Source organism: Oculina patagonica, chromosome 3, assembly GCF_052425735.1.
Source record: "Oculina patagonica isolate OP01 chromosome 3, crgOcupat, whole genome shotgun sequence".
NCBI classification, from domain to species: domain Eukaryota; kingdom Metazoa; phylum Cnidaria; class Anthozoa; order Scleractinia; family Oculinidae; genus Oculina; species Oculina patagonica.
In genome coordinates, this window is record NC_135760.1 from 24,499,888 (window position 1) to 24,524,984 (window position 25,097).

Below are 25,097 nucleotides of genomic sequence, written 5' to 3' on the forward strand. Positions count from 1 at the left end.
GCACTTTTCTGAAAAAAATTGTTTACACGAACGTTTACAGTGCGGACACTCGAACCGTGAACACCAAGGCCTTTTTTCCCGCTTTTTTGCCATCATCCAATCACGAAGTGACTTCATAACGAGGCTGGTACATTTATTGAGAGTGAAACATACCGATCATGGCTGACAAGAGTGAAATTTATATGTGGCTCAAATCATTATCTCCAAGCATGAAATTAGAAAGACTTTCGCTCCAGTTCGAAAACAGAGGGTTCCGCTCACGAAGGTCACTGGCTTTAATACATGAAATTTGAGGATTTGGACTCGTTCTTTCCGTCTCCTGATAAGCTGTTACTTGCGGAAAGACGCGTATTAGAGGCCGAACTCAACAACATCAAAAAGAAAAGCCCTTGTAATGATGTCAACTCTTGTAAGCTAAAGGAAAAACACCCAGAATTGATTATCGATATTCGCACCGTACAGCGTGAACTAAAGGAAGTTGAATAATAGTATACGAAAGCAAAGAGCGACTACGACGTATTTAGCGCTTCCCGCCAACGAACTAAATCAAGGTTCTTTGCTATTTATGCGACCACGTCGATCTAAAGAAACAGAACCCAGCGAAATATTTAGATCGTTCTGCCTTGGATAGAGACTTGATGATTCTTCAGCAACGGGTTCAGCGAGCGCTGCGAAATAAACTTCTATTAGAGGAAAATTATGACTGGAGATTGCCAAGTGTTATCGAAGAGTATAAACATGGAATTGTTGACTCTCTCTCTCCGAGTGCAGTGAGCGGAAAAAAGGAATGCATGCAAATGGTAAAATTGTACTTTACTCATGTTATGCTGCACTAAACTGCGTTTGATCTGTTCCCTGTTGTGTTTTTATTTTTGCGTGTTTTCATTTCGGCTTCAAATAATGTGCTGGTACACTGTAATTAGTTCAGACATTAGTTCATGCATTTCTGGTTGTGATTGTGCTGTACAAAAATAAAGTTTGACTTTTAGACTACTAGAACGTGACAATAAGGTTGAATCAGAACAGAATATATTTAATAAAGTTTAGTTTTTAACATACATTCTGTGTCTTATTGCGCTTGAAGGAAACTTACATTTGCGTAGCAACAAGAGCGAGTTTATTTGTTCCCACGGATAAGATAAAAATAGCAACAGAATCAGACATATCCGTGTTTTCTAAAGTATGCTATTTGCTGGACTTATTTTGAATCAGAACAATTTCTATTCTATTCAATAAAGTTTGTTCTATCTTGTCTAATCTGCGCCTGCATTTGAAGAAAATCTACGTTGTGTAGCCATGTTAGCGGCAAGAGTGAGTTTATTTGTTTTTATGTGTAAGATAAAAATCTGAGTTGTCAGTCACGTAGCCGCATTTTCTAAAGTATGCGATTGAATTTGCTGGACTTACTTTGGACACAGCTTCGCTAATCTAACAACAACCGCTGTTGAATCTCACTTGTATACACGCTAGGTTTACATAATTTCTCTGATACCACATATTCGACAACATCTGTTGACATTTTATTTCGAACCGGTGTTTTTCGCGGCCCAGCCAGAGATGAGTTGCTCTCTTCGTAAGATTGAACAACTTTATTTACACATCCGACGCTAACTCGCATATTTTGTGAAATTTGTCTTTGCGAAAACCCTTGATGATGTAGATCAAGCATTCTTTCCCGATAAACTTCAGGCAGAGCTTTACCATTGTCGTAGCGATAGATCCCTTGCTGTCGATGAACACCGAGTTTGCATTCACCTTTGCCGAACAGGAATAAAAAAGACTCCGACGGTGGCGATAAAATCTTGAAAGATAACTTGATTCTAGCGAAAAATATGTACTTTCCAGTGTAGTTAGCAGGCGCGTAGGCCATTTCACATTCGAAATATTGCCGTGTCGCTGACATAAAGAAACTCACATTATATTTTCCCGCAACCGCTGTGATTGGACGGCGCTTAAAAAATGTTATTCCTTTTGTTTATAAGAAGAGCTCTCATTGGCTAACCGTCAAAAAAGACCCAAAAAAATGTCCAAGTGTTCATGGTTCGAGTGTCCGCACTGTAATCCAAAGTGCTACACGGCAACAATTTATTTATCCTTTAAATCTCAAAAAGATTAGCCTATTTCTGACGATATTGCGAAAAGATAATTTCATACTAATCAAAACAGCTGATAACCATACCTTCTGGGACATGCCTACCATATAAATTGTGTCTTATGAGTAACATATCATACTGTCTTACATAGACAGGAGTCTCACTGGAAAGTAGACCGCTGGTTAATTCTTACGAAACTACCTCCGCCGTGTAATATCCCCTGAGATATAATGCACGTGGCCTACGTCACGAGTTTGAGCGCGCGCAATTCTTCAGTAGTGTAGCAGCTGCTGTAAGCTTGTAATTCTACTGACCTCTACTGGTCCTCTGGGGTAATAGTTGCTTCTGTTTTGGGGATAAGGAAATTGTTCCTGTTGTTTGTTCTCTCGAAGGGTAGTGAGCCGTTCATGTGGGTCTTGGGAAGAGCTGCTCAGATCCAATTTCTTGAACATTGAACAAAGGAATAACAAACGCTCCTCGTGCATTGTTGATTTATATTTACACTCAAAAAGTGCGAGTTTCTCTATGCACCTCTATTGTGTTCATAAGTAACTCAACAGTGCACTCGGGTGCGTTAACATCCTCGGAGACCCAGGGGCAGTTAGTGGGGCGAAACGAAGGAATAAACCGGGCAGAAATCGTAGCGTCGAAAGTTCTTAAGAACGGCTCGTCGCTACGGTTTCTGCCTGGTTTATTCCTTCGTTTCGCCCCACTAACTGCCCCTGGGTCTCCGAGGATGGTGCGTTAACTGTTCCCTGCCTTTCTACATATTTTCTAAGAATTTTCTGTCGGAATAGGGTAAAAGAACAAAGTATGGTTTTCTCTTCATACTAATAGAGCATAATTTTCCTAGACTTTGCATAAAATCAGTACGGGGGCATTGTTGACTGATGTCTTCGTAAAAAATCGGATACATCCGACTGGGTTAAGCGAAGGTATTCCGAACGCCGATCAACAAAGTACCTGTTTACAGGTGTGAACGATTCCGCGAAAAAATAAGTTGCAAAAGCCGGGCTCGAATTTCCAGCACGGTCAAAGCGGCTGAAAAGGGATGCAAAAGTCAATGTAATCGTGATGAACCGAATTTAAGCCTGGGTCGAATATTGAACTTGGGCATGTGCATTGGTCGATTACATGGCAAAATCAGCCCAGGCTGAAAATTGATCATGTAATAGCAACAGAATTCGAACCCCATCGCCGGGCCGGCTCCTAGGAAAAACCTCACTTCCAAAATCACGACATAACATGTGTAACGTTTCCCGAAAATGTTCTGTTAAAAAACTTGTGTCTTACACAAAGAATTCAATGTATTTCTGTTGCGCAGTCAGTGCATCTTTCTAGGGAATGATATTAAGTCGCCAGTCGACAGCAATGGTGACAAGAAATTAGTAAATTTTATATGAATAGAAAAGTTAAAATATTTAAATCTTGAATTCGTAAGTTGGACGTACGTGAGATCATCGCAGTCCTGGGTGTAGCAAGGGCAACAAAAAAGAAAAATAGTTTGTGGAATATATGTCCTACAGTAAAAACCCGCGTATAAGAACCTAACATTTAAGAACCTGTTAGGCTAAAATTTCATTTTTAAGCACTCTTCACATAAGAACCATTTTAGGCTAAAATTCTAAAACAGGTTCTTATTTTCAAAAAGAAAAAATAATCTTCTCAAAAATATAGAATTAAAAAATCTTCTCAAAAATATATTTATAACAGAGTCTGTACACATTATAGTTACAGCATAGTTACAAGATTTATTGGGAATTATAGTGAAGGTTACAGTATAGTTTTGATTTTAACGGAATCAGATTAAAATAGTATAGTATTTTGCTTACCGAAGCCTTCAAGAATACTGTTATTGGACATTAAAGAGCAGATCATTTACAAATTCTACTTTATTTCTTGAACAAAAGTTAAGAACCTAATTAAGAACCCAGTAAGCCTAATTTTACACTAAATACCATTTATATAAGAACCTGTTAAGGCTAACTTGAAAAAACCTAGGTTCTTATACGCGGGTTTTTACTGTATACTAAAATGGCGAAACAAAGCTAAGATTCACATGAACTGAAATAAGGCTTAAATCTAAATTGCCAACAACGGAAATATGTCAAAAATTTTGACGCTGAAACTGAAATTTTAAGCCAAATGACAGAAATCTGTCGAAAAAAAATGTCGGCGAAAACCGAAATCCGTCCAAAATAACAAATGCCGAAAAACTGAAATCTAAAACCGATATTCCGAAAACAGAAATCAGTCGAAAACCAAAATACCGATAAACTGAAATACGAAAACCAAACTGCGGAAATGCCTAAACTGAAATTTTAGAGCCAGATTATTTTATTTTCGGTCGAAAGCTCAGGATGTTCTTGGCCGTAAAGGAACATTGGTCACTTTGCTTATTGCAGAAAGGAGACAAGTCGAAGGAGAAACTCCATCGCAGTAAGTCATGTTTGTTATTAAGCATGGCGTTTAGTTCTCCCGCAAAAAGCAAGAATTCAACTTCTGCCGTTTGGCGTTCGTACGCGTAAATGAGAACTTTTGTGTTTGTCATGAATGTGGGATTTTCCCCCTATTTTTATGAGAGATGAATTTTAGAATTTCATAAAAAGGTAACAAAATGAAAGGCAAGCTTGCGTTTGCCGTATAACGTCATACTTAATCTCTCTATTTTCTCGCAAGGCGTGCCAGTTTGAGGGATCACATGTACAGCTAAGCTAGAGCTGTCAAACAGCAAAGTAAAAATTGCTTGTTGGTGCAACATTTAGTTCTATTCAATTAAGAACTGAAGAAACAACAGTGGAACTCCGTTTTAGGACTCGGCTTAGAAAATGAGATCTATATTACCTGGCCTATAAAAATCTGTATGCTACTTCAGCCCTACCCATTTTGCTTGTCTAATACGTATGTGCGCATCAATAATCTCGTACCCAGATCTTCTCAACCCTCGGAGAGAACATCCGGTAAAGTCGGATTTTGCTCGCGTCAAATGTGTCACAAAAGTGACACACGACGCGACTAAGCTTGCTCGGCAATTTAGTAGATGAAAAGCTCACTTGGCCGCTGTAAATAGCTAATGAAGTTTTCCCATACAAGGAAAAACAAGTAACGCAATCTTGAAATAGCGTTGAGGAAGAAAAAAAAACGCCAGTCGTGTTTTTGCTGATAAATTGAAACACTCAAACCAGCCTTTTACGGTAGGGAAAAGCGCGCGTTGTGTTTGACGCGTACAAGCTAGCTGTACGCATCAGATTTGCAAAGTTTTTAGCCCATCTTTTTACACACGAATATCGTCATTTTAAAACATTTTGTTCTAACAAGCTTGAACTAAACTGTATCTTTAGCTTATTCGCATTAGTAACGAATATAGCTTATTCCATAGCTTATTCGCATCAAAACACGACGCGTTTGTAGAAAAGCCCTTAAAACCAAATATTTTCCTACTAGCTAACACACGGTGCGCGCGCGCGAAAGTTTGCATCATCCGCGCGCAAATGCTGAAGCTGTTCATCAACCAATCAGATTGGCGAATTGAACGCACTTGACCAGATGTGAGATTAGCGCAAGCATTCTTATTAAGCCATACGTTTTGGGGAGCTTATCTTCTATGTTTATCCCGTATACGGGTGAGGCACCCCTCTCCAAGTAGGAAAACATCCAATGACAGGACCCCTTTTCTTTCAGGGCGTTCACTGTGCAAATTCGATGGGCAACGTTAGTGCAGGCGTAAAAGACGAGAGATACATCGAGCAGTTTACAAGTGCACTCACTTCGCTAAGCGGATTCTCCTCGCACAGAAAACCTCTATGAGCCCCCGCGGAGAAGAGTGCACCTACCACTTATAAGCAAGTTCATGTTCACTCTTCTAAACTAGTGCCCTCCCAACAAATTTGCACCACATATATTGCCATCAGCTTGGTCTGATAAAATAAATAAACAATAAATGGCTCTTCGTCCACTGTTCTACCCTAAATTTCACACATCCCTCTCTGGTCGCCTACTCGGGAGTACCACTGTTCCCGATCGAATTGGAAATTAGCAGAGTTGTGTCGAGTTGTGGAGAGAGGAAAACCGGAGAACCTGGAGAAAAATCCTCGGAGCAAGGACGAGAACCAACAACAAACTCAAACCAAATGACGCCGGGTCCAGGAATCGAATTTGTGACACATTGGTGGGAGGCAAGCGCTCTCACCACTGCGCCATCCCTGCTACTAGGCTGTAGTTGCAGTTTAATCCTTAGATGAGCTCGGTTGAAGGGAACCTGGGCTCTATCGTGAGCAGTAACTGACCAAAGAGCCACAAGGTTCCCAGACCCTGTCTACGTTTCTTGTCAGAGAGCCCGTGGTCACCGAAACAAGAGAGCTAATGCAGTTCATCTTGTTTTCATTATTAGTTGTGGCAATTTAATATCCAAAATTATAGTTCACTACTAAATTTTCTCCGATTCTAATTGGTTTAAATTGAACACGTGACGCGATAGTGCCCGTCCGCCGGAGGGCACTATCATATGTGCGCGCGTGGAAGAAAATTTAGTGGTGAACAATAAAGACAATTGAGTGTTTCTGTCTCGGAATTATCGGTCTGATAGTTGCCCCTTGGAAATTTGATGTTCTTAAAACTAGCATATTTGCCCTCGAAGCTTCGCTTCTCGGGCTAATATTTGTTTTAAGAACATCAAATTTCCGCGGGGCAACTATCAGCCGATAGTTCCTCAATATTTTTACTTGCGTGCTTATGGACAAAAACAGATCTTGGGACAAGATTGGAATGCCATTTTTGGCTTCGGCTTAACTCTAACGACACAGGTTTTTGGAAAATTTTCCCAGAATCCATATCTGAGAAAGACTATTGACAAACAATGAACTTTACCAATTTAAAAAGAATACCGTCAAACATTTCTGTATGAACTAATTAAGTCACTACCATAACTACTCTAATAAGACAAGAATGTGATTGTTTAGTTTTAAAAATTGATTTTCTGTATTTAGCAATAACAGGGTATACATGTTTCAACATGAATTTTTCTGCAAGCTTTAAATGTTTTATTGATAACAGTGACACAAAAGACAACCTTTACAATTAAACTTTACAATACAGTTCAAACAATATAATAATTTATCTACTAGACACTCAGTAATAAGATGTGTTGTTCTGCAAAACGTTTGATCTTATTTAATAAACAAGGGCATGAGCTTTAGGGTTTCAATCTACACAACTAAGTAGCATGTCTTAATCAAAGTGAAATAAGTGCCTCATCAGTATGGTCGATCTCTTCGCTCCTGTCTCATCCCTTGTCTGCGAAAAGGAAAAAGATAGCGCCAATTAAAGGGGCTATGTCACGCAATTTTAGGCAATTTCTGCACTGACCAACTGGTCATAGAATTAACTGAAATATCACAATAACGGTTAAAACTGTAGACGAATTCAAAAGAAACACAGAACGGCCAAAGAGGGGCATGGATGGGCAAAATTCGAGAAGATTAAAACGGATTGCGTTCAGGTAAACTTGAGAAACGTCGGCCTGACTTTTTTCAAGTTTATCTCAATTTGTGCGAGAGTGTCATTTGCAATGCTCGAAAGTCACCCTTGTTTGTTATGTGTCCGTGATTTAGCCAATTAAAGAGTTTTACTCTGCCAGTTTGAAGTTTACGGTTCTTAATCAACGAAAATAAATAGAATTACCTAAAATACTGTGACATAGCCCCTATAACAAAGATTCATTTTTTCTGTCAAGTTAAATGTAAAATCAACGATAAACCCCATCAATGATGGTAACATCTTGTAAAATAGTAGTTAAAAAATGGTAGACACTTGTTAACAATGTAGATATACAACATCAGTGAAGATCGACAAATACAATGAATATAACAGCCAGGCATCTTACCTGTCATAGCCACCCCGTCCGCCTCCACCACGCCCACCTGGCCCCCCTCTTCTGTCGCCACGTCCACCACCACGTCCTCCGCCTCTACCTCCACCCCAGCCTCCTCCACCGCCGCCACTTCTTCCTCCGTATCCACCACCACCTAAAATGATAATGACAATTCAAATATTTTGGTGATTATAGAGGTAGTTAACAAGAACTTGTTACAAACAGGGGAACACATCACCCTCTATTATGTCAGTTACCGTATTTATTCGATTAAATGCCTCCCTCGAATAAACACCCCCCTCAAATGAAAGCCGCATTTTAGGACAGAAACATTAATAAATGCCGCCCTAGAATTAACGCCCCACCATGATGCGGTGTTTATTCCAATAATAGACTCAAAAAGCAAAAGCAGTAATCATTAAGTTTGAGCAAGTCTAAAATAATTAATTTCCTTGATGTTAACAATGTTTTTAAAAATGACTTTTGGCCATGCACGTCAACACGTTTCTGTTTTGTAAAGTTCAAATGTCCATTTACCATGCTATTGTTGGCTAGAGATAAATTGGATTTTAAATTAACGCCACCCTCAAATAAATGCCGCCCTTGAACACCGCAGTGTTTATTGGAATAAATACGATATACCTGTTTTCTTAATCTGTTTTTTGCATCCAATGCTGAACTGCTTCAAAATGGTCAATAGTGCATTGAATGTCATCTACCGTAATGATTTGATTTAGCGCCCAGAGCGCTTATTTACTTTTGGCACCTCAAGGGAGGGCGCTTATTCGAGACAGAGCGCTTATTTAATTTTTTGAGAAACGACCAAATGTTTGAAACAGAACTTTAAGAAATATTAAGATAACTAACAAAAACAGAAACTGTAACAGTAACAAATTGTTGAAATTTTAGTTACTTTTGAAAGAATTGTTCCTTTTTGCAGTTAATGTCTCTGTTCCGCATCAAAATATCTTATGTAATAAATCAAAACACACAACACAAAGTTTGGCGTAATGGGGGACACATACCCTGCGGTTGGCGTGACAAGCGACTAAAATTGCGTGACCTTTTAAAGCCTCACTTGTCTCCCCAGGACTACGCTGACAGGCAGAACAAGAGTATTGGCAGGTCGATACATATCGTGTGCCCTTAAAAGCCTCACTTATCTCCCCAGCACCATAAGCTAGTGCTGGATCGGACAAGAGTATTGGCAGGCAAAGAAATAACAAACACAAGCAAAAACAAAGCCAAAAGGCTTGGGGGAAGTCGCTACCAAGACTTAACCGAGAACCGCAAAAGGGGAAGTGTCCCAAATTTATTGTAACAAAACAAGAAGACTCCCACAAAAAAAAGGGGTGGGAGGGTGGGAAAAAACTTACAACGATTGAAACGAAATAATTGTGATACTATTACAATGCTACCACGAGGAGAATGAAGTGTTACATCAAAGGTATAAACTTAACAGACACATGAGGTATAATGTACAACCAATAGTAAAATACGTACTGTAAAGCAACTAGGCATCACGAGATAACATTGTAAAACATTGAAGGCCTTAGCCAACCGCATTAAGCGAAAGAAATAAAAAAGAGACAGTGTTGCAACACAGTAGAATTACATAGCCAGCATGCATGCATTGTTGACCTTGACTGACCGTAACGTGTAATACGTCACGATCCATTAACTGCGTTTTACAGTTTGTTATTGTAAAACTTTCTTAATGTCTCTGTTCCGCATCAAAATATCTTATGTAATAAATCAAAACACACAACACAAAGTTTGGCGTAATGGGGGACACATACCCTGCGGTTGGCGTGACAAGCGACTAAAATTGCGTGACCTTTTAAAGCCTCACTTGTCTCCCCAGGACTACGCTGACAGGCAGAACAAGAGTATTGGCAGGTCGATACATATCGTGTGCCCTTAAAAGCCTCACTTATCTCCCCAGCACCATAAGCTAGTGCTGGATCGGACAAGAGTATTGGCAGGCAAAGAAATAACAAACACAAGCAAAAACAAAGCCAAAAGGCTTGGGGGAAGTCGCTACCAAGACTTAACCGCCACAGATACATGCAGGGCATGTATCCCCCCAAGCAACGGGAAAATAAAAGGCACTTTTTAAAATGAAAGCTAACCTAGACTAGCAGAGCCAGGAGAACATGCCATCCTGGGAGCTGCAGACAGTAGTATTGAGGGAGGTGTACGAATATACAGTTGATAGCAGTCAGAAGACCACCTCCCTAACACTTTAATCAGCCAGTCTGGCAAACCAGCAGCAGCCGCTGCCGATGCGGCACCGATGCGGAAACTATGACCCTTTAAACTTTTGTAGGGGAGGCCTGCCTGCCGGGCAGCATCCCGGAGAAGGGCTGAGACCGAGGACCTGGTCAGGAGCCGACCTGACTGGAAGGAGAAAAGAGGTCCAGGTGGTGGCTGAACCGCCAGGAAAAAATTTTGCATGGCAGTAACAGCGCACAACGAGGCGGAGGTACGTGCAATGGTAAGGGTGTTACCCTGCCGGAAAAAAATCTGTCTTAGAAGCTTTAAGGGTAACAGACATGTGTTGCGGGTTTGCCAGACTGGGGTAGAACGAGATCGCATCTGTCGACAGGTCAAACTGAGAGCGATAATTATTAACCCCTTGATAGGTAAACTCACTACAACGAAGAAAACCGAAAAAGGCTAGGGTAAAGGCGGCCCATACCATGAGAAAGTCTTTAGCCCCCAACCAGCCCTGGAGAAAAGGGCGGATGGACAGCAGAACCCTGGGAGTAACAGGCTGACGTAAACTATGTGACTGCCCTTGAAAACGAAGAATACCCCTTAGAACCTTTTTTAGAAGTAATTTACCCTGCAGAGGGTCACCATGCCCACAGGAAATATGAAGGTTGCGCACGGCAGCCAGGTACAGCTTAATTGTACCATGACGCACTGTCCTAGCTAAATATGAAGCGAAATATATAAGTGTCCCTTCTGAGGCAGGTAGAATGTCGCCCCGATTGGATACTATGCGGTTCATAAAACAGAACTGAATAAACCTTTTCTCGCCAGAGCTGTAGGAGCGGTTGGTGTTCCGTGCAAGTCCCCAGTTGGCATAAGTTAGAACTTCATCCCTCAGAGAGCCAGAAGGGAAGGCGGGATGGTACAGGGCTGGGGGTCGGCATGGGGGGCCAATTCCCTGAAACGCTGGACCTGAAAGCGGGAGAGGGAGTCAGCAATGCCATTAGAAACCCCAGGGACATGTTTTGCCCGTACAATGAAATTGTGCTTCATGGAGAGAAGTACCAAAACCCGAACCAAGTCCATAATACGAGGGGCTCTTGAATGACCAGAGTTAATGATAGCTACGACTGATTCATTGTCGCACCAGAACTGTAGGCGTTTGCCTGTAAAAAACGGATGCCAAATGTCGCAAGCAACCACAATCGGGAATAGTTCCTGCCATTCTATACTAATGCCCTGAGCCTTATTAATCTGGAGATGAGGAGGCCATTTCCCTTGGAACCACTTGCCCTGGAAGTAGCCCCCAAACCCCACTGTACCCGAAGCATCGGTATACATTTCCAGGTCAGGGGTGGGAGTTACAGCAGTGTCTAGGAAAAAGGAGCGCCCGTTCCAGGTGGAGAGGAATGTTTTCCACATTTCAAGGTCTTTAAAAAATTCTTTGTTGAGACGGACATGATGGAAACGACTAGAGACGCCCCGGGTGAGATTAATGACCCGCTGTAGAAAGGTTCTCCCTGGGACTACTACCTTGCAGGCAAACTGTAAAGTGCCTATAAGGGACTGAAGCTCCACCAGCCGTGCCGAGCGGCGTTGAGTAAATGACTGAAGCATGTCCTTTATTCTGACAAGCTTGTCATCTGGAAGGCGGGCTTCCATGCGAACGCTATCCAACACGATACCCATAAATTCCAGGACCTGGGAGGGGCCCAAGGTCTTTGAGGCAACTACTGGGGCTTTGACTGCCATGAACACCTTCAGTAGGGTGGTGAAACTCCGGAGACATTGTAGTTTTGAGGGTTCAGCTATGAAAAAATCATCTAATATGTGCAGAATGTTGTGAACCCCGTAATTGTGTTTCAGGATCCATTCTAAGGCGTCGGACAGTTGATTAAAGATGTATGGAGCACTGCGGAGCCCAAAGGGGAGATAGAGGTCCACATAGAATTTTGACTGCCAATAAATACCCAGGAGGTTCCAGTCATCCGGGTGAATGGGAATCAGACGAAAGGCTGACTTTAGGTCAGTCTTAGCCATGAAGGAACCCTGACCCAGAGTTTGGAGAAGGCGGATGGCATCGTCCACCCGGACGTACTGGAGGGAAAACAGGTCCTTTTGTATGTGGTCATTAATGCTATCCCCCTCAGGGTATGAAAGATGGTAAATTGTACGCCATTCAGAGGAGTGTTTCTTAGGAACAACCCCCACCGGGTGACATTGAAGATCAGTAAGAGGGGACGAAAGGAAAGGGCCTGCTACCCTGCTCATCTTAATCTCTTTAGCTAAATTAGATGAAACCACTTCAGGGTGTTGGGAAGCAGAAATCAAATTACGGGAGACCCGGGGTTTACGAGGGCCTGTGTACCCAATTCGAGCCCCAAACCGTAAATTATGAATTAAGGTTGTAACAAAATTATGATTAGGATGAAATAAAAGTTCATGTTGTAGGCGGTCAATGTCAATAGGAGAGGATACAGGAGGTCTTTTACTTCTTGGGCCGCTCGCTGTGGCTGGTCTTTGCTCCATTGCCGCCAGACTTCTGTGGGCAACTGGAGAAGGAATGGCTGGTGGAACTGCACCGGCTACAGACGTGTGGGAAAGGGCAGGAGCGGCGTGAACATCCTGAAGTCCTGTTAAAGTCATAACAGTGGGCGTTACTTCTGCGGCGACGTGATGGGTCAGCTAAAGGGCAGTCTCCCTGGAGGTGGTGAGGACTGGAGCAGTGGGGGCAGTGAGGCCTGGCCAGGCCGGAGAATGTAATCGCCCAAAGTTCCAAATCGATCTTATCCCAACTCAGTGTCAACTGGTGAGCTGCCCTCCGACGGAACTGTTCGTCGTACGACAGCCAAGCGAAGCCCTTAAATTTGGTGACCGCCAAGCTGATAATTTGTTGGTATTTCAACAGCTCAAGGGCTCTCCGAGGGTAGGCAGCCACAATGACGACCATGTACGTTGTGAAGGCGTCTATCCATTTTTGAAAACTATCGATCACGGGCTTTCGTTTACGCACCATGGTGATAGGGGAACCCCCGGGACCTGGGGACGAGTCCGCCAACCGAAACTGAATGTCCGGGAGCTGGGCCTGGTGGATGGAGTCGGGGAGTAAAACAGAAAAGTCAATGTACTCACCCCTTAGAATACGATCTTCTAGCGTTCTATCCAAAGGACGATTGAGGCCCAAAGGAGTCGCCAAACCAGGCGTAGGAAATGGAGGACCCGCTGGAGAGGTTAATCCATTCGTAGGAGGATTTAGAGCTCCGTTTTGGTTGGCCAGCGCAGCTTGAACGGAAACTTGGACAGTGTTCCGGATCACAGCCAATTGGTCCTCGTTGAAACCGCTTTGAACATGTGGAAGGCTTTTCGATGGTCCCTGCGACTGGATGAGTATGTCAGGGTCAGAGTCAGAGTCCTCGCCCGATAATGCGTCCTCGTGGTCCGACGGTAAAGAGAGATCATCGATGTCGTCGACGGTATCTGCCTGACCGGTCTGCGAAGACCGATTTGTGTCTCCAGCCACGGACCGTTTCGACGCAGCACGAGGCCCTGTAGTTGAGCGTTTAGAAACGCGTCCTGCAGCTGTCTTCTTTGACTTCTTTGGAGCGGAGCGGGCAGATCCGCCAGATTGGGCCGCTCGAAGGGCGGCGATTAAGGTTGCTCGCGAACCCGTAACTGGTAAGTGAAGCGCTTGTAGACGGAGTTTCAGGACCTCCGTGGACAAGGACGAAAGGTCGTCCTTGCGTTGGTGATTTGCAGAACTGTTAGCTTTTCTAGGACGGGCCATCTGGAGAAATTGCACTTAGGTGAACGTAAAAAACTTACAACGATTGAAACGAAATAATTGTATATACTATTACAATGCTACCACGAGGAGAATGAAGTGTTACATCAAAGGTATAAACTTAACAGACACATGAGGTATAATGTACAACCAATAGTAAAATACGTACTGTAAAGCAACTAGGCATCACGAGATAACATTGTGAAACATTGAAGGCCTTAGCCAACCGCATTAAGCGAAAGAAATAAAAAAGAGACAGTGTTGCAACACAGTAGAATTACATAGCCAGCATGCATGCATTGTTGACCTTGACTGACCGTAACGTGTAATACGTCACGATCCATTAACTGCGTTTTACAGTTTGTTATTGTAAAACTTTCTTAATATAATTACATGTACGATATGGTGAATGTTCATAAGTTTATCTTTTCGACGTCGATCACTTTAGTAGAGGCAGTTATCCACAATAGAGGCGCTTATTAGAACTGGGGCGCTTATAACGGTTTATAAGAATGGGGACGCTTATTACAACGGGGGCGCTAATTGGAATAGGGGCGCTTATTGACAAAAACACATTCGAAGGGGGGCGCTTATTCAGAAGGGGACGCTTATTTGAAGGAGGGCGCTAAATCGAATCATTACGGTAATTTTAGAGGAACTATAATTTGAAGTTAAAGGGGCAGTATCACGAGAATTCTTATAAATTTTTGTGTAAACTATGATAGAATTATGAGGGTGCACTCAGTGATAAACAAAATAACCTTTGAAAGACAAAGAAAGACATAAATTCATTCTACAAGGTGTAAATAAATGTTAATCAGTGGTTTGTAAGTGATTTTCTTCCAAGTGACACTGTCAAATTTGAAAACATCTGCCAGACTTTTTCAAAGTTTTAGGCCACTACTGCCATACAGTAAACACTCGCGTGTAAGAACCTAGTGGTTTAAGAACCTGCTGGCAGAAATTTGCCATTTTAATACCCCAAAATATAAGAACCTGTTTAGCCAAGCAAATTTCAGCAGGTTCTTATATGTGGGTTATAGAAAATTTTTATGAACATTTTTAACAGAACATCCCAAACTGTATTTACAAATAAAGAAAAGACAGATTCACATAGACTGTAATTGTCTCCTTGGGACCTTGCATGAGGCTTGAAGCAATACAGTTATGAATAAATGCTGCATAATGAAGGACCAAACCCATTTTTTTCTTCTAATACAATCAAAAACTATGGCTCCTCCTTAGAAATTAAGAACCTTATTAAGAACCTACTTAGCCTTTAAATTAACAATTACTACCCCCAAATACAAGAACCTATTTTGCCAAACTTAGAAAATTGTAGGTTCTTACATGCGGGTGTTTACTGTATCCCTCCATAGACAAACCACCTTGGACAATTTCTATGACTAGTGCAGTATGTTTTAGCAATGCCAGTAGATTTCCAGATAATACCAACCCAATCATTGCAAGCATTTTCAAGTATCGCTAAATTATGGTGACAATGTCCCTTTAACTAGAAATGGTTTTTATCTGTCAGAATGTGAAAGGCTAAACTTTTTCTACAGTTTACTTACTGTCACCGCCGCCATCACCAGATCTTGCGGTCTGGCATCTGTTGCAAGTATCCCTCCTGGCAAAATTCATGTTTCCACATCTGGTCACAAACAAAGTGAATCAGATTTTTTTTTAATTGCAATTATTTTCTTTATTTTTTTCGACGTTTTTGCTTGTTTACAAGCTAAAAACGTAGAATAGTGTTAGTGGACAAAATTTGGAACCACATATTTGTAAACTCTCAAGGGACTTTTTAATTTATCAAGGGACTGTTTTAATTTCTCAAGGGATTACTTTCCGCTGTGGGTAATCACTTGCGATCCGTGAAAAACGTGACTTGTCACATTTACAAACGTTATATAACAATTTTAAAAGTGACATGTCAGCTTTCTTATCTCAACGCACGTGTGTCTGAAAGGCGATCTATAAAAAGCGTCGCACAAACAATGGATGCGTAACTAAAACACGAATAAATAATCACTAGCACTTACATCGTTTAAAAATTACAAACGTCAAAATAAACCATACCAAAAAACTCGCTCTTTTCAAAGATATTATTGAAGTTAAAACAAATGCAAGAGTTGGGGGCTTCTTTTAGCTTAGGAGCGGTTAAAAATTAGGCCAAATTTGTCGCTACGTGTAGCGCAACTCTATTTCGTCATCAGCCTAGGTCGTTAGGGACGTGACCTCGCGTTGACGGGATGACAATGTTGCATGAATCGGCTTTACAACAGCGATCGTATCTACGCAGTTCGAGTGGAATTCAGTAAAGACAGCAAATTTCGTATTTCATCTTCAAATATATTCGAAAGCATTCACTGTATATATGGCTTTTGTTTAATCCTGGGTCTTGATATCCGACCCTCACAGAGCTAGACAAAACGCAGCTGAGTGTAACGATTTGTTTACGCCCCAATTATATGCGCAATGTTTTCTCCGACAGTAGTGGAAATTCCGTATTTTTTTTCGTGCTTTTTCGTGGAGCAATCGTAACGATACGGCCTTCAACACATTGAACAGCGGTCTACCTGGCTATAACAATTCAAATATGGCGTCGCAAAAACAAAGCGTCGAACGCATATTTTGCTGTTTCATTTGCTAATTTCGCTGCCGTAATCGACTGCCTCGAAAGGTCCTTGCAATTTTAAAGTATAGAATTGTCAGATCTCGGTGAAATTTGCACTGTTTATTTTGTAATGTTAAGGAATATGTGTATAAATACCCGGCGCGAATGAGCCATTTTTGACAAAATTATATGGCTGCATTTCCTCTGCGAAGATAGGAAATTGTTAAACTAAACTACAAAGAAACTGTAGTGATAAGTTCGAAGAACAATGCACAGGATAAACCTTCGACTCATACTTCATGCAAAAACGTCGACATCTCGAAGAGACTTTGATTTTAATATTTAAAGCTGATTTCCAGTCCATACTGCGCAGATTGTTTTGAATTCGTTGAAACGTTACACTTCGGTGACAGCATACATGAAGTTTTTTAGTCCGCCATTACAGTTCGTTTCGTTCAAGAATTTCCGATGAGCTGAAACGTCGGTTTGAAATAGCGTCAAGGTTCCTCTACTCGTTATTATTTGTTCTGCAAGGATATCTGGCGTTAATTATGAAGAAAAAGGTAAGTTTGTCGCGGAATTTTTAGTTTTGCTTGTAAACATTCCTTTGTGTGGGCTCACATAAACATTGCAGCCGAGATTGCGCAGTACGGACTGGAATTCATCTTTAAACCAAGTTACCGATTTTTTTAAGTAATCTTTTTTATTCCTTCAGTTGCAATAAGTGACTAGGAGTAATTCTAGCCCTCTCTGTCTGAATGGGATGTTAGGTAATGTTTAATAAATGAGCAGCAGTGTTTTATCAAGTTTAAAACACGAGGCGCAGCTGAGTGTTTAAGACTTGATAAAACACGAACTGCGAATTTATTGAACGGCTTAAAAATCTTTTGATGAAGATCAACTCATTCTTGCACTAATATTTAGATTTCGAGTTATTTTGGCCTAGAAAATTGGACGTAAAGTTTAGTCGTGTCTTTATCAGATATAAAGTCACTCATTAAACATTAATTTCTTTTGTATTTTCTTTATGAATTATTAATGAGTCTTTTAATGCATGGTAACCCCCAGTATAAAATTCTCTGGTACCCACTTATACACCTTGGTTGAGAGGGGCACGGTGAAAAAAAAAAAGTGTCTTGCCCCAAATGAGATTAGACTGCTCAATCCAGAGTCCAGCACACTAACCAGTAGGCAACTGTGTCTCCCACATAACGGCAATGTCATGATAAAGAGACAAGAGGAAATCATATTATGTAATGTTTAATAAATGAGCAGCAGTGTTTTATCAAGTTTAAAAGACGAGGCGCAGCCGAGTGTTTTAGACTTGATAAAACATGAACTGTGAATTTATTGAAGGGCTTAAAAATCTTCTGATGTAGATCAACTCATTCTTGCACTAATATTTAGATTTGGGGTTATTTTGGCCTAGAAAATTGGACGTAAAGTTTAGCCGTGACTTTATCAGATGTAAAGGCACTCATTAATTAACATTAATTTCTCTTGTATTTTCTTTATGAATTATTAATGAGTTTTTTAATGCTAATTCAGAAGTACACAAAAAAATTCATGTACATACGATGGACAGTCCCAGTCTCCAGCACGAGCTTCTAACTTGCCCTGGTTCCCCCCACTGTCTCCACGACCTCTGCCGCCACCGCCGCGGCTATCATCTCGACCACCCCTTCGGTCACCTCCACCTCCACCGTAGCCACCACCACCACCACCACCATATCCACCACCTCCACGGCCACCTCTTCCACCTCCTGTGTAGAAAAACAGGATCAGAAAAATATCATTTGCTATTAAAATTAATTGCAGTTCCTGAGTATTGACCACAAACATGGTAGGTGTTCACGTCAGAAAGAACAGCCAGGGGGGTCAAATATTGTAACTGTTACAGTGCAACTCGTCTTACCATGGCCACCCAACAAACTTTTTTACAAGTGTCATCTTGTAATATTTTACGTTTTCACTGCTTGTTGATAACTGCGATGTAACAAGTATCCATTTGATCGTATTGAACTTTGCAAGGAGGCATGTTCGTCAAACAAATAATAATATTGCGGGAGCACACGTGATCAAAAGTTTGTTGGGTGGCCACGGTAAGGCGCATCGCACTGTAAGGTGTTTTTAATAAAACAACTTATCCACTCACACTTGTTGAATACGAGACAGTTACTCGGTATAGCCAACTCGGGCTACATGGCTCATTGGCTTTCTACCACCTCATATTCAAAGCACACTCATGGACTTAGTGTTAATTATAGCAGGAAAAATATTCTTAAGTGGTCCTACTATATGGCCATACCTCTTCCTCCTCCTCTTCCAAAGCCACCCTTCGGGACTCTCTTCTCTGCAAATTCAACTTTGATGTTTTGTCCAAGAAACTCCTTACCTGCAAACAAAAAACACACAATGTCAAATTGAAAATTACACATTCGAACTAGGACTTGGAACCATAGAAAGAACAATATTAACAGCAGCATGTTTACCATTAAACCACTGAATAGCTGCAGAGGCTGTCGGTGGATCGTCATAGGTGACTGTAGCATCTCCCTGCGGCAAATCAGAACTTAAAATTACTAAGGAATTGTTTGGCATTTCACAGTTTTGTTAACTTATAAGTTGTGCACAGAGAACTGCAAAAATCAAGTCCGTGTGCCCTCATGTTAGTGGTTTACCTTGTTACATTGCTGACATGAAAGCTCACAAGAGGAGCTGTTTTAGTGATACAACAAAGTGCTTAGTTTGCCTTTGACACAGGGTTCATACTCTTTTGAGTTTTTGAAATTCATGATATTTTATGACATTTTCCATGCCTTCTCTAAGTTTTCCATGACCTGAATTTGACCATCTGCTTAGAAATAATCGTCATTTTGGGCACATTTTTCCCATTTTTGAGGCGAAAGGAAACCTAATGACATGTAATCAACATTAAGACTTTCCATGGCGACACTTAAATTCCATGACTTTCCAGGACTGGAAAATGAAATTCTAAAATTCCACAACTTTCCAGGTTTTTCCATAACTCGTACAAACCCTGCTGATACATATGCATCTCCTCTGTAAAGTAAAAGCTGTGTTGGAGCCTTGTGAAGTGCTTTCTACTTTCTGTTAGGCCCACCAAAATATGCCTTTTGAGCTTGATAAGTGTCATGTTGACTAGTGGAAATTGTCAAAGGAAAATTTCGGGACTGAGCTTCTGTGCAGCCACAACAGCTCTCTATTCCTGGACCACTAAACTGACAACTACTGACCTATACAGACTTGGAAAGCTGCATGGCCGATTGTTTAGAGCGCCGGACTTGAAATCCGGGGGTCCCAGGTTCAAGTCCCATTCTGACCACTAGCTTGAGTTGTTCTCGGTAGTCCTAAGTTCAACTCCTCAGCTACATTTGTAAATAGCTTGACTGATCTGCCTCCTGCACGTTGGAATTATTAACTTTATTATTTATTTAATTATTTTTTTCAGAGTTTGTTTACATTGGCCCTGAAAAGCCCCATTTGTGGAGGGTCAATAAAGTACTATTATTATTGTTATTATTATCACTATAATTACTTAATTGTTACCTTAGGGGTACCATCAGGATGCCTGTATATCCAGATTTTAGGACTGCCAGTCTTTTTGTCAATCTGAACAAACAAAACAAGTTTATTTAATACAGTACTGTAATAAAAAAAACCCTCTACAACTTAAGCTATCAGACAAGAATATTTCAGTTGGCTACCTTGCACAGAAGTCCTTGCCAATTAACCCCCAATAGAGTATACATTGCAGGGCTGCAAATAACAGTCGGTCGTCGGACATTGATCAACCAAAATTTGCTAATGTCTGATGAAATTCCCAATGTGGTTGGACTGATATCCAGACAATTTTTTGATTGTAAATCATTTTATGGCAACAATGAATAAAAATCTGTCTGACAACAATTTTCTGACAAAGATGGTGTCTTAGTAGGACATAAGTGTTCGTGAGCGGTAACGCAAACACCTCAAATACAAATACGTTTAATCGGCCAAACACAGTAACACTGTAGGAACGAAAATCTACCACAAATCCTCGAAAAAGTGACTTCTTCAAAAAGCCAACTCAACTGTGACTTGCACACGCTAAAAAATCCGTACGCGTGACTATGCTTGCGTTTTAGTTGCTAATTTAAAATGTTTGTGAGCGTGCACGTGCTAATCGCGCGCCACGCCAGTTCAATGGTTTTCTGCTTAACAATAAGTCCTTTCAAGTGAAAAAAACTATTTGCAGCCCTGCAATGTACATTTTCTGAAAGCATAATAAATGAGAAATTCAAGTAAGTCTTCATTCTTCTACAAACTTACCTTTATTATACCAATAGAGCCAAAAAGACCTTTGATTGCTTCTTCTGTCACAGTCGGAGCAAGATTGGACACAAACACTTGATCTGTCTCATATTCTTTTCCTGCAATATAATGAAGAACAAATAATTTCACTATTATGCTAGGGAATTAAAAATGGTAGACTATCCTCAGATGTGTAGCAACTATTAGTAAAAATCATTATTAGGAAATCAAATGACCAAGACAAGTTAAGATGGTTTCCGCCCAACATTCGAGCCATACGGGCAAAAATAGAGTTACCAAGAAGATCTCATAGCAGGGTAACAGCTTGAGTACAGCTAACAAAAACCTGCCAAAACTTTAGCGCTCAAGCTGACCCCGCGAGAGAAAAATGAATTTAAAATTATCTATATTTCAGTCAAAACCGAAGTTTCACGCCAGTTCAAAACAAAATGGCGCGCGTTTTGAACTTTTTTACAAGGTTTGACTTTAATTTTCTCGAGAATGCTTTAGAATTGAATTACGGGGTCACTAAGACAAATGAATTTCAGTAAGATCTTTTAAAAAGTATACAAAATTTGCCGTGCTACGAGCAGATTTTTGGTACTTAATTTTTGCACTCATTGCTCGAACTTTTAGCAGAATCCGTCTTAAATTTGGTTTTCGTACTTAAGTTTAGAAGACAGAGTATCTTAAATACCTTCTTGTTGGCCACCTCCAGATGAATTACCTAGTAAAGAAAGAACAAACAAGGCCATTTAGTGATAAACTTATGAAAGAAATGTTATAGTTTTAGTGATAGTATAAATTACCAATTAACCTTTCCGTCAAACATAGCAGAGGTGTAGCAGCTCTCTAAAGCTTGTAACTCTACCTATCCACTGGTGTAACAGTTACTACTGTTTTATATTAGGGGGGGGGGGGGTTAGCAGCACTGTTCATGCTGTTTGTTCTATTGTTTTCCTGAAGGGTAGCGAGCCATTCGTGTAAGACTTTGTGAGAGCTGCTACCTAACCCAAACACAGGGTTCCCAGTCAAGCCCAAGACTGAGTACAACACCATTAACTGCTGTAATAATGGAAACCATGAGTTTAACTGGTTAGGGGAGCCAAGATCAAATCTACATCCCTGTTTGACACACATTTTTTGCATGGTTCAATCCCAGAAGGAAAAAGCAGATTATCAATCAACAAAACCATGAATGTATGTGTCAAAGGTCTAACCCCCTGACCCCCATTAAGTTGGAAGGGACATTTCTTATGTAACAAGATAACCAAGATAACCAAGCAAGCCTACTCAGAATGTAAGCCTTGGCAAGTACATCAAGTGTTCCAGGTTGCAGTAAAACAAGCTGCACTGTTGCCAGTCAACACAGACTTAATCAATTATTGGCATCTTAGTTGGTTTCCCATTTGATTGGCTTATGAAACTCAAAGTATAGGAGGCGGACAATCTGAAGTAGTGTACAATACAACCACAGTTAAACAAAAGTTGCTAGGTCCAAAATAATAATGTTTTTTTTTTTTATAACCAGTGTTCACCACAAAGTTTATTGCGGTTTTCAGTGATGTGTGAACTCTGAAATTTAAAATCCAACTAAGGATTGCGTTTTTCATTGCCCTCAATCAGAATTCTGGCAACAGCCAACGAACCATGAAATACAGAAACAAACAAAATGGATCGAAATCTCCAATCACAACTGCAGGAGGTGACCTTTTGACCCAGCTGAAGTGAACTTCTGTTTTCCGAGAGGTCTGCCAAGATGATTGACAGCAACAAAAAGCCTAAAACCGTTGGTTTTAGAGATAGCATATCATTGAAAACCGCAATAAACATGTTTGTCCAGATAAAATAGTCAGTTTTGCAAGGTTTGTTCTCTATCTCGAGGTATATTTGTTATACCAAGGTCATACTGTAGCCAACAGATTGTCTTTGATGTAGTTGGCTCCTTAACAATGTAACAACTAACATGCCAAAAATTAGTGTTAAGGCTTGTGAGCGACAGCAGTGCAATGTTTTTACTTATAAACCACCTTTTAATGCAGTGACAAGTCTCATGTGCTCTCATTAACCCACACAAAATCATTACATCACTCTTGGGTCTAATAAAAGTCACATTTACAATTAGATTTATAAACGACACTTAAGTGCTTAAGGAACAAGGAACAGACAGTAACTGTCACCGCAACTGTCACAGCTTGTTACTTCCCTTAGATCATAGTTCAAATTTGGTACCATTTAAAATAATATTACCCTGGGCTCAGTGGCCTCTTAGAGCAAACATGCAAATAGCAAACTATACAAACTACAACCCGAACATTTTTAGCAAACTATTTTTAAGTATGTTATACAACAAATACAAGACAAGGACTCCGGAGCACAGTGCTCAAGATGCAAGCTACTATCAAAGGTCATTATTTTCAATACCAGTATCAAGTTTGATTTTTTTCTTGAAAGAACTCTGTTTTGAACCATTTTAAAAAACCAGATTGATTTACCCACTCTGTAAGTACAGCTGTACTTCACATTGTACCACGTTGATATTGTTCGAGATTTATCTTCTCGAAACCATTGCTTTGAGACTCAAGATGGAAGTGCATTACCCAATAGTTCAGGCTACATAGCCTTGATCAAGTCAAATTACCAGGAAGTTTAATTCGGAGATAATATTGCCCAACCAAGTTGACGACTTTTAGCGTTTTCAGATCAAATGGATAGAGATAGTGACCAATGATAACACCAGCTTTATAGCCGACCGGCTGGCGGAGTGATTGAATAACACCACAGACAGCATTTATAAAACAGCAGGACTGAGCGTCTGCGTCAACATGACTTACCATAACCCACATTACTATTGTATCCACCCGGTCGGCTACCTCCTCTGTTGCCGCTGTGTATTGTACCAATAAATCAATTCATTTATCAATGGAGGACACTGTCTTGCACCACACAGTACCTCGATCAACCAGTTTAGTAACAAACACCAATAATCATGAATAGTTTAAACTGTATAACTTTAACTTGAGGTAATGTTAAATTATAGACGTCAACATGATAAGGAGGGGCAGCTTGCATCTAAACGTGTTCCTATTAAGATGCAAGCAGCGGTATTAGGTTAGACATAATCAACAGTTTCATCTCCCCCGGGGGGGTACTCCCATAAATTTCGGATAGGGGTGTGCCGCCACGGTTCTTAAACCCTGACCCTATTTAAGGATAAAGAAAGCGAAAATTGATACCCTTTTTAAGGCCCAAACCCGAAAAATGACACCCTATTCAAGGCGAGGAGAAGCGTTCCGTGACGACCCAAATAACGGTTCACCGCGCACGGCAAGACACAAATCTTTATAAAATCGCTTTTCTAATACCTGAACAGAAAATTCAGTTTTAAGATATCTTTTTTTCGTTTAGCTGGGCGTTTATTTTAGCTAATAGAATTTAGGTACCCTATCTAAGGATCACACCGGGAACACATTGCAAAAAAGAGCAAAAATGATACCCTATTTAAGGACCGAGAACCTCAAAAACCATACCCTATCGGGCGGCACATACCTATATAGGCCACATATGGGAGTACCCCCCCCCCCCCCGGGGCATCTCCCATATGAAAGGGCCAGGGATGCTCACTTAGAGGTGTTATTACAGATTTTGGTCTCATTATTTTAGGGTGTTCAGGACAGAATAACAATACTTTAAGCTATCATGCTGGTCAAGATCGATCACGCATGAAAAAGATATCTTTTGAGGGGCAAAAAAAAATCGAGTCATACCCAGATTGGTGTCCTTTAGAGGTTACAGTTAACCTTATTGACAAGCATCCTCATCCCTTTCATATGTGAGTATGTCCGCCCATCTTCCCACCCCAGGGGGAGGGGGTACTCCGACTTGTAAATGACGGGGATGATCGAATGAAGGCAAAACTCAGGACCCAAAAAACCCTAACTCTTCCGACATTACCCAAAAAAATCCCTGGACCAAAAATAACCCCTAAAAAAATCCCTTGTCAAATTACCCCTAAATTCCTAGGAGGGGCAATAACGCTCGTGTTTGTTTATTCATCATACCATAAATACGCCAAGGCCGTGCCAAATCACTTTAGTTTGTTTTTAATACCCAAAAAGATCCCCTATTTGACCCGGAGCCAAAAGAGTGCCCTTAACCCTCCAAGATCCATATTACTATTTATCCGAGATGTCTGTTAAAATG

The 25,097-nt window shown here is 40.8% G+C and overlaps 3 protein-coding genes across 4 annotated transcripts in view; all 3 read right to left on the reverse strand.

The window, feature by feature from the left end:
• Window positions 1-1,423: 1,423 nt before the first annotated feature.
• Window positions 1,424-1,870, reverse strand: LOC144647563 (paired box protein Pax-8-like). Its single transcript, XM_078507355.1, has one exon. It carries the CDS (start codon window positions 1,868-1,870, stop codon window positions 1,424-1,426), a length of 447 nt encoding a protein of 148 aa, XP_078363481.1.
• Window positions 1,871-7,043: 5,173 nt separating this feature from the next.
• LOC144647163 (uncharacterized) overlaps window positions 7,044-25,097 on the reverse strand; it is a 23,539-nt gene continuing 5,485 nt past the window's right edge. Inside the window, exons 4-13 of one of the 2 annotated variants that reach the window (XM_078506920.1) lie at window positions 23,729-23,781; window positions 21,592-21,621; window positions 20,913-21,013; window positions 20,151-20,213; window positions 19,073-19,136; window positions 18,889-18,975; window positions 18,157-18,343; window positions 15,535-15,614; window positions 7,975-8,116; window positions 7,044-7,385 (exon numbers count right to left, since the gene is read on the reverse strand). In XM_078506920.1, the coding sequence (XP_078363046.1) occupies window positions 7,346-7,385; window positions 7,975-8,116; window positions 15,535-15,614; window positions 18,157-18,343; window positions 18,889-18,975; window positions 19,073-19,136; window positions 20,151-20,213; window positions 20,913-21,013; window positions 21,592-21,621; window positions 23,729-23,781 (847 nt within the window). In that variant the 3' untranslated portion in view covers window positions 7,044-7,345. The remainder of the gene's footprint in view (window positions 7,386-7,974; window positions 8,117-15,534; window positions 15,615-18,156; window positions 18,344-18,888; window positions 18,976-19,072; window positions 19,137-20,150; window positions 20,214-20,912; window positions 21,014-21,591; window positions 21,622-23,728; window positions 23,782-25,097) is intronic. The other variant, XM_078506921.1, reaches the window with a different exon arrangement.
• LOC144647165 (uncharacterized) lies at window positions 8,895-15,528 on the reverse strand. Its single transcript, XM_078506922.1, has 2 exons — window positions 13,312-15,528; window positions 8,895-11,151 (listed from the first exon to the last, which is right to left on the reverse strand). The coding sequence occupies exons 1-2, from the start codon at window positions 13,961-13,963 to the stop codon at window positions 10,469-10,471; spliced, it is 1,335 nt and encodes a 444-aa protein (XP_078363048.1). The 5' UTR covers window positions 13,964-15,528; the 3' UTR covers window positions 8,895-10,468.

Coding starts and splice junctions, on each gene's coding strand:
- LOC144647563 (XM_078507355.1), bottom strand. CDS start 1,870: ATGGCCTACGCGCCTGCTAACTACACTGGAAAGTACATATTTTTCGCT.
- LOC144647165 (XM_078506922.1), bottom strand. CDS start 13,963: ATGGCCCGTCCTAGAAAAGCTAACAGTTCTGCAAATCACCAACGCAAG. Junction 11,152..13,311: donor AGAAGATCGTATTCTAAGGG/GTGAGTACATTG, acceptor TCCCGCTTTCAG/GTCCAGCGTTTCAGGGAATT.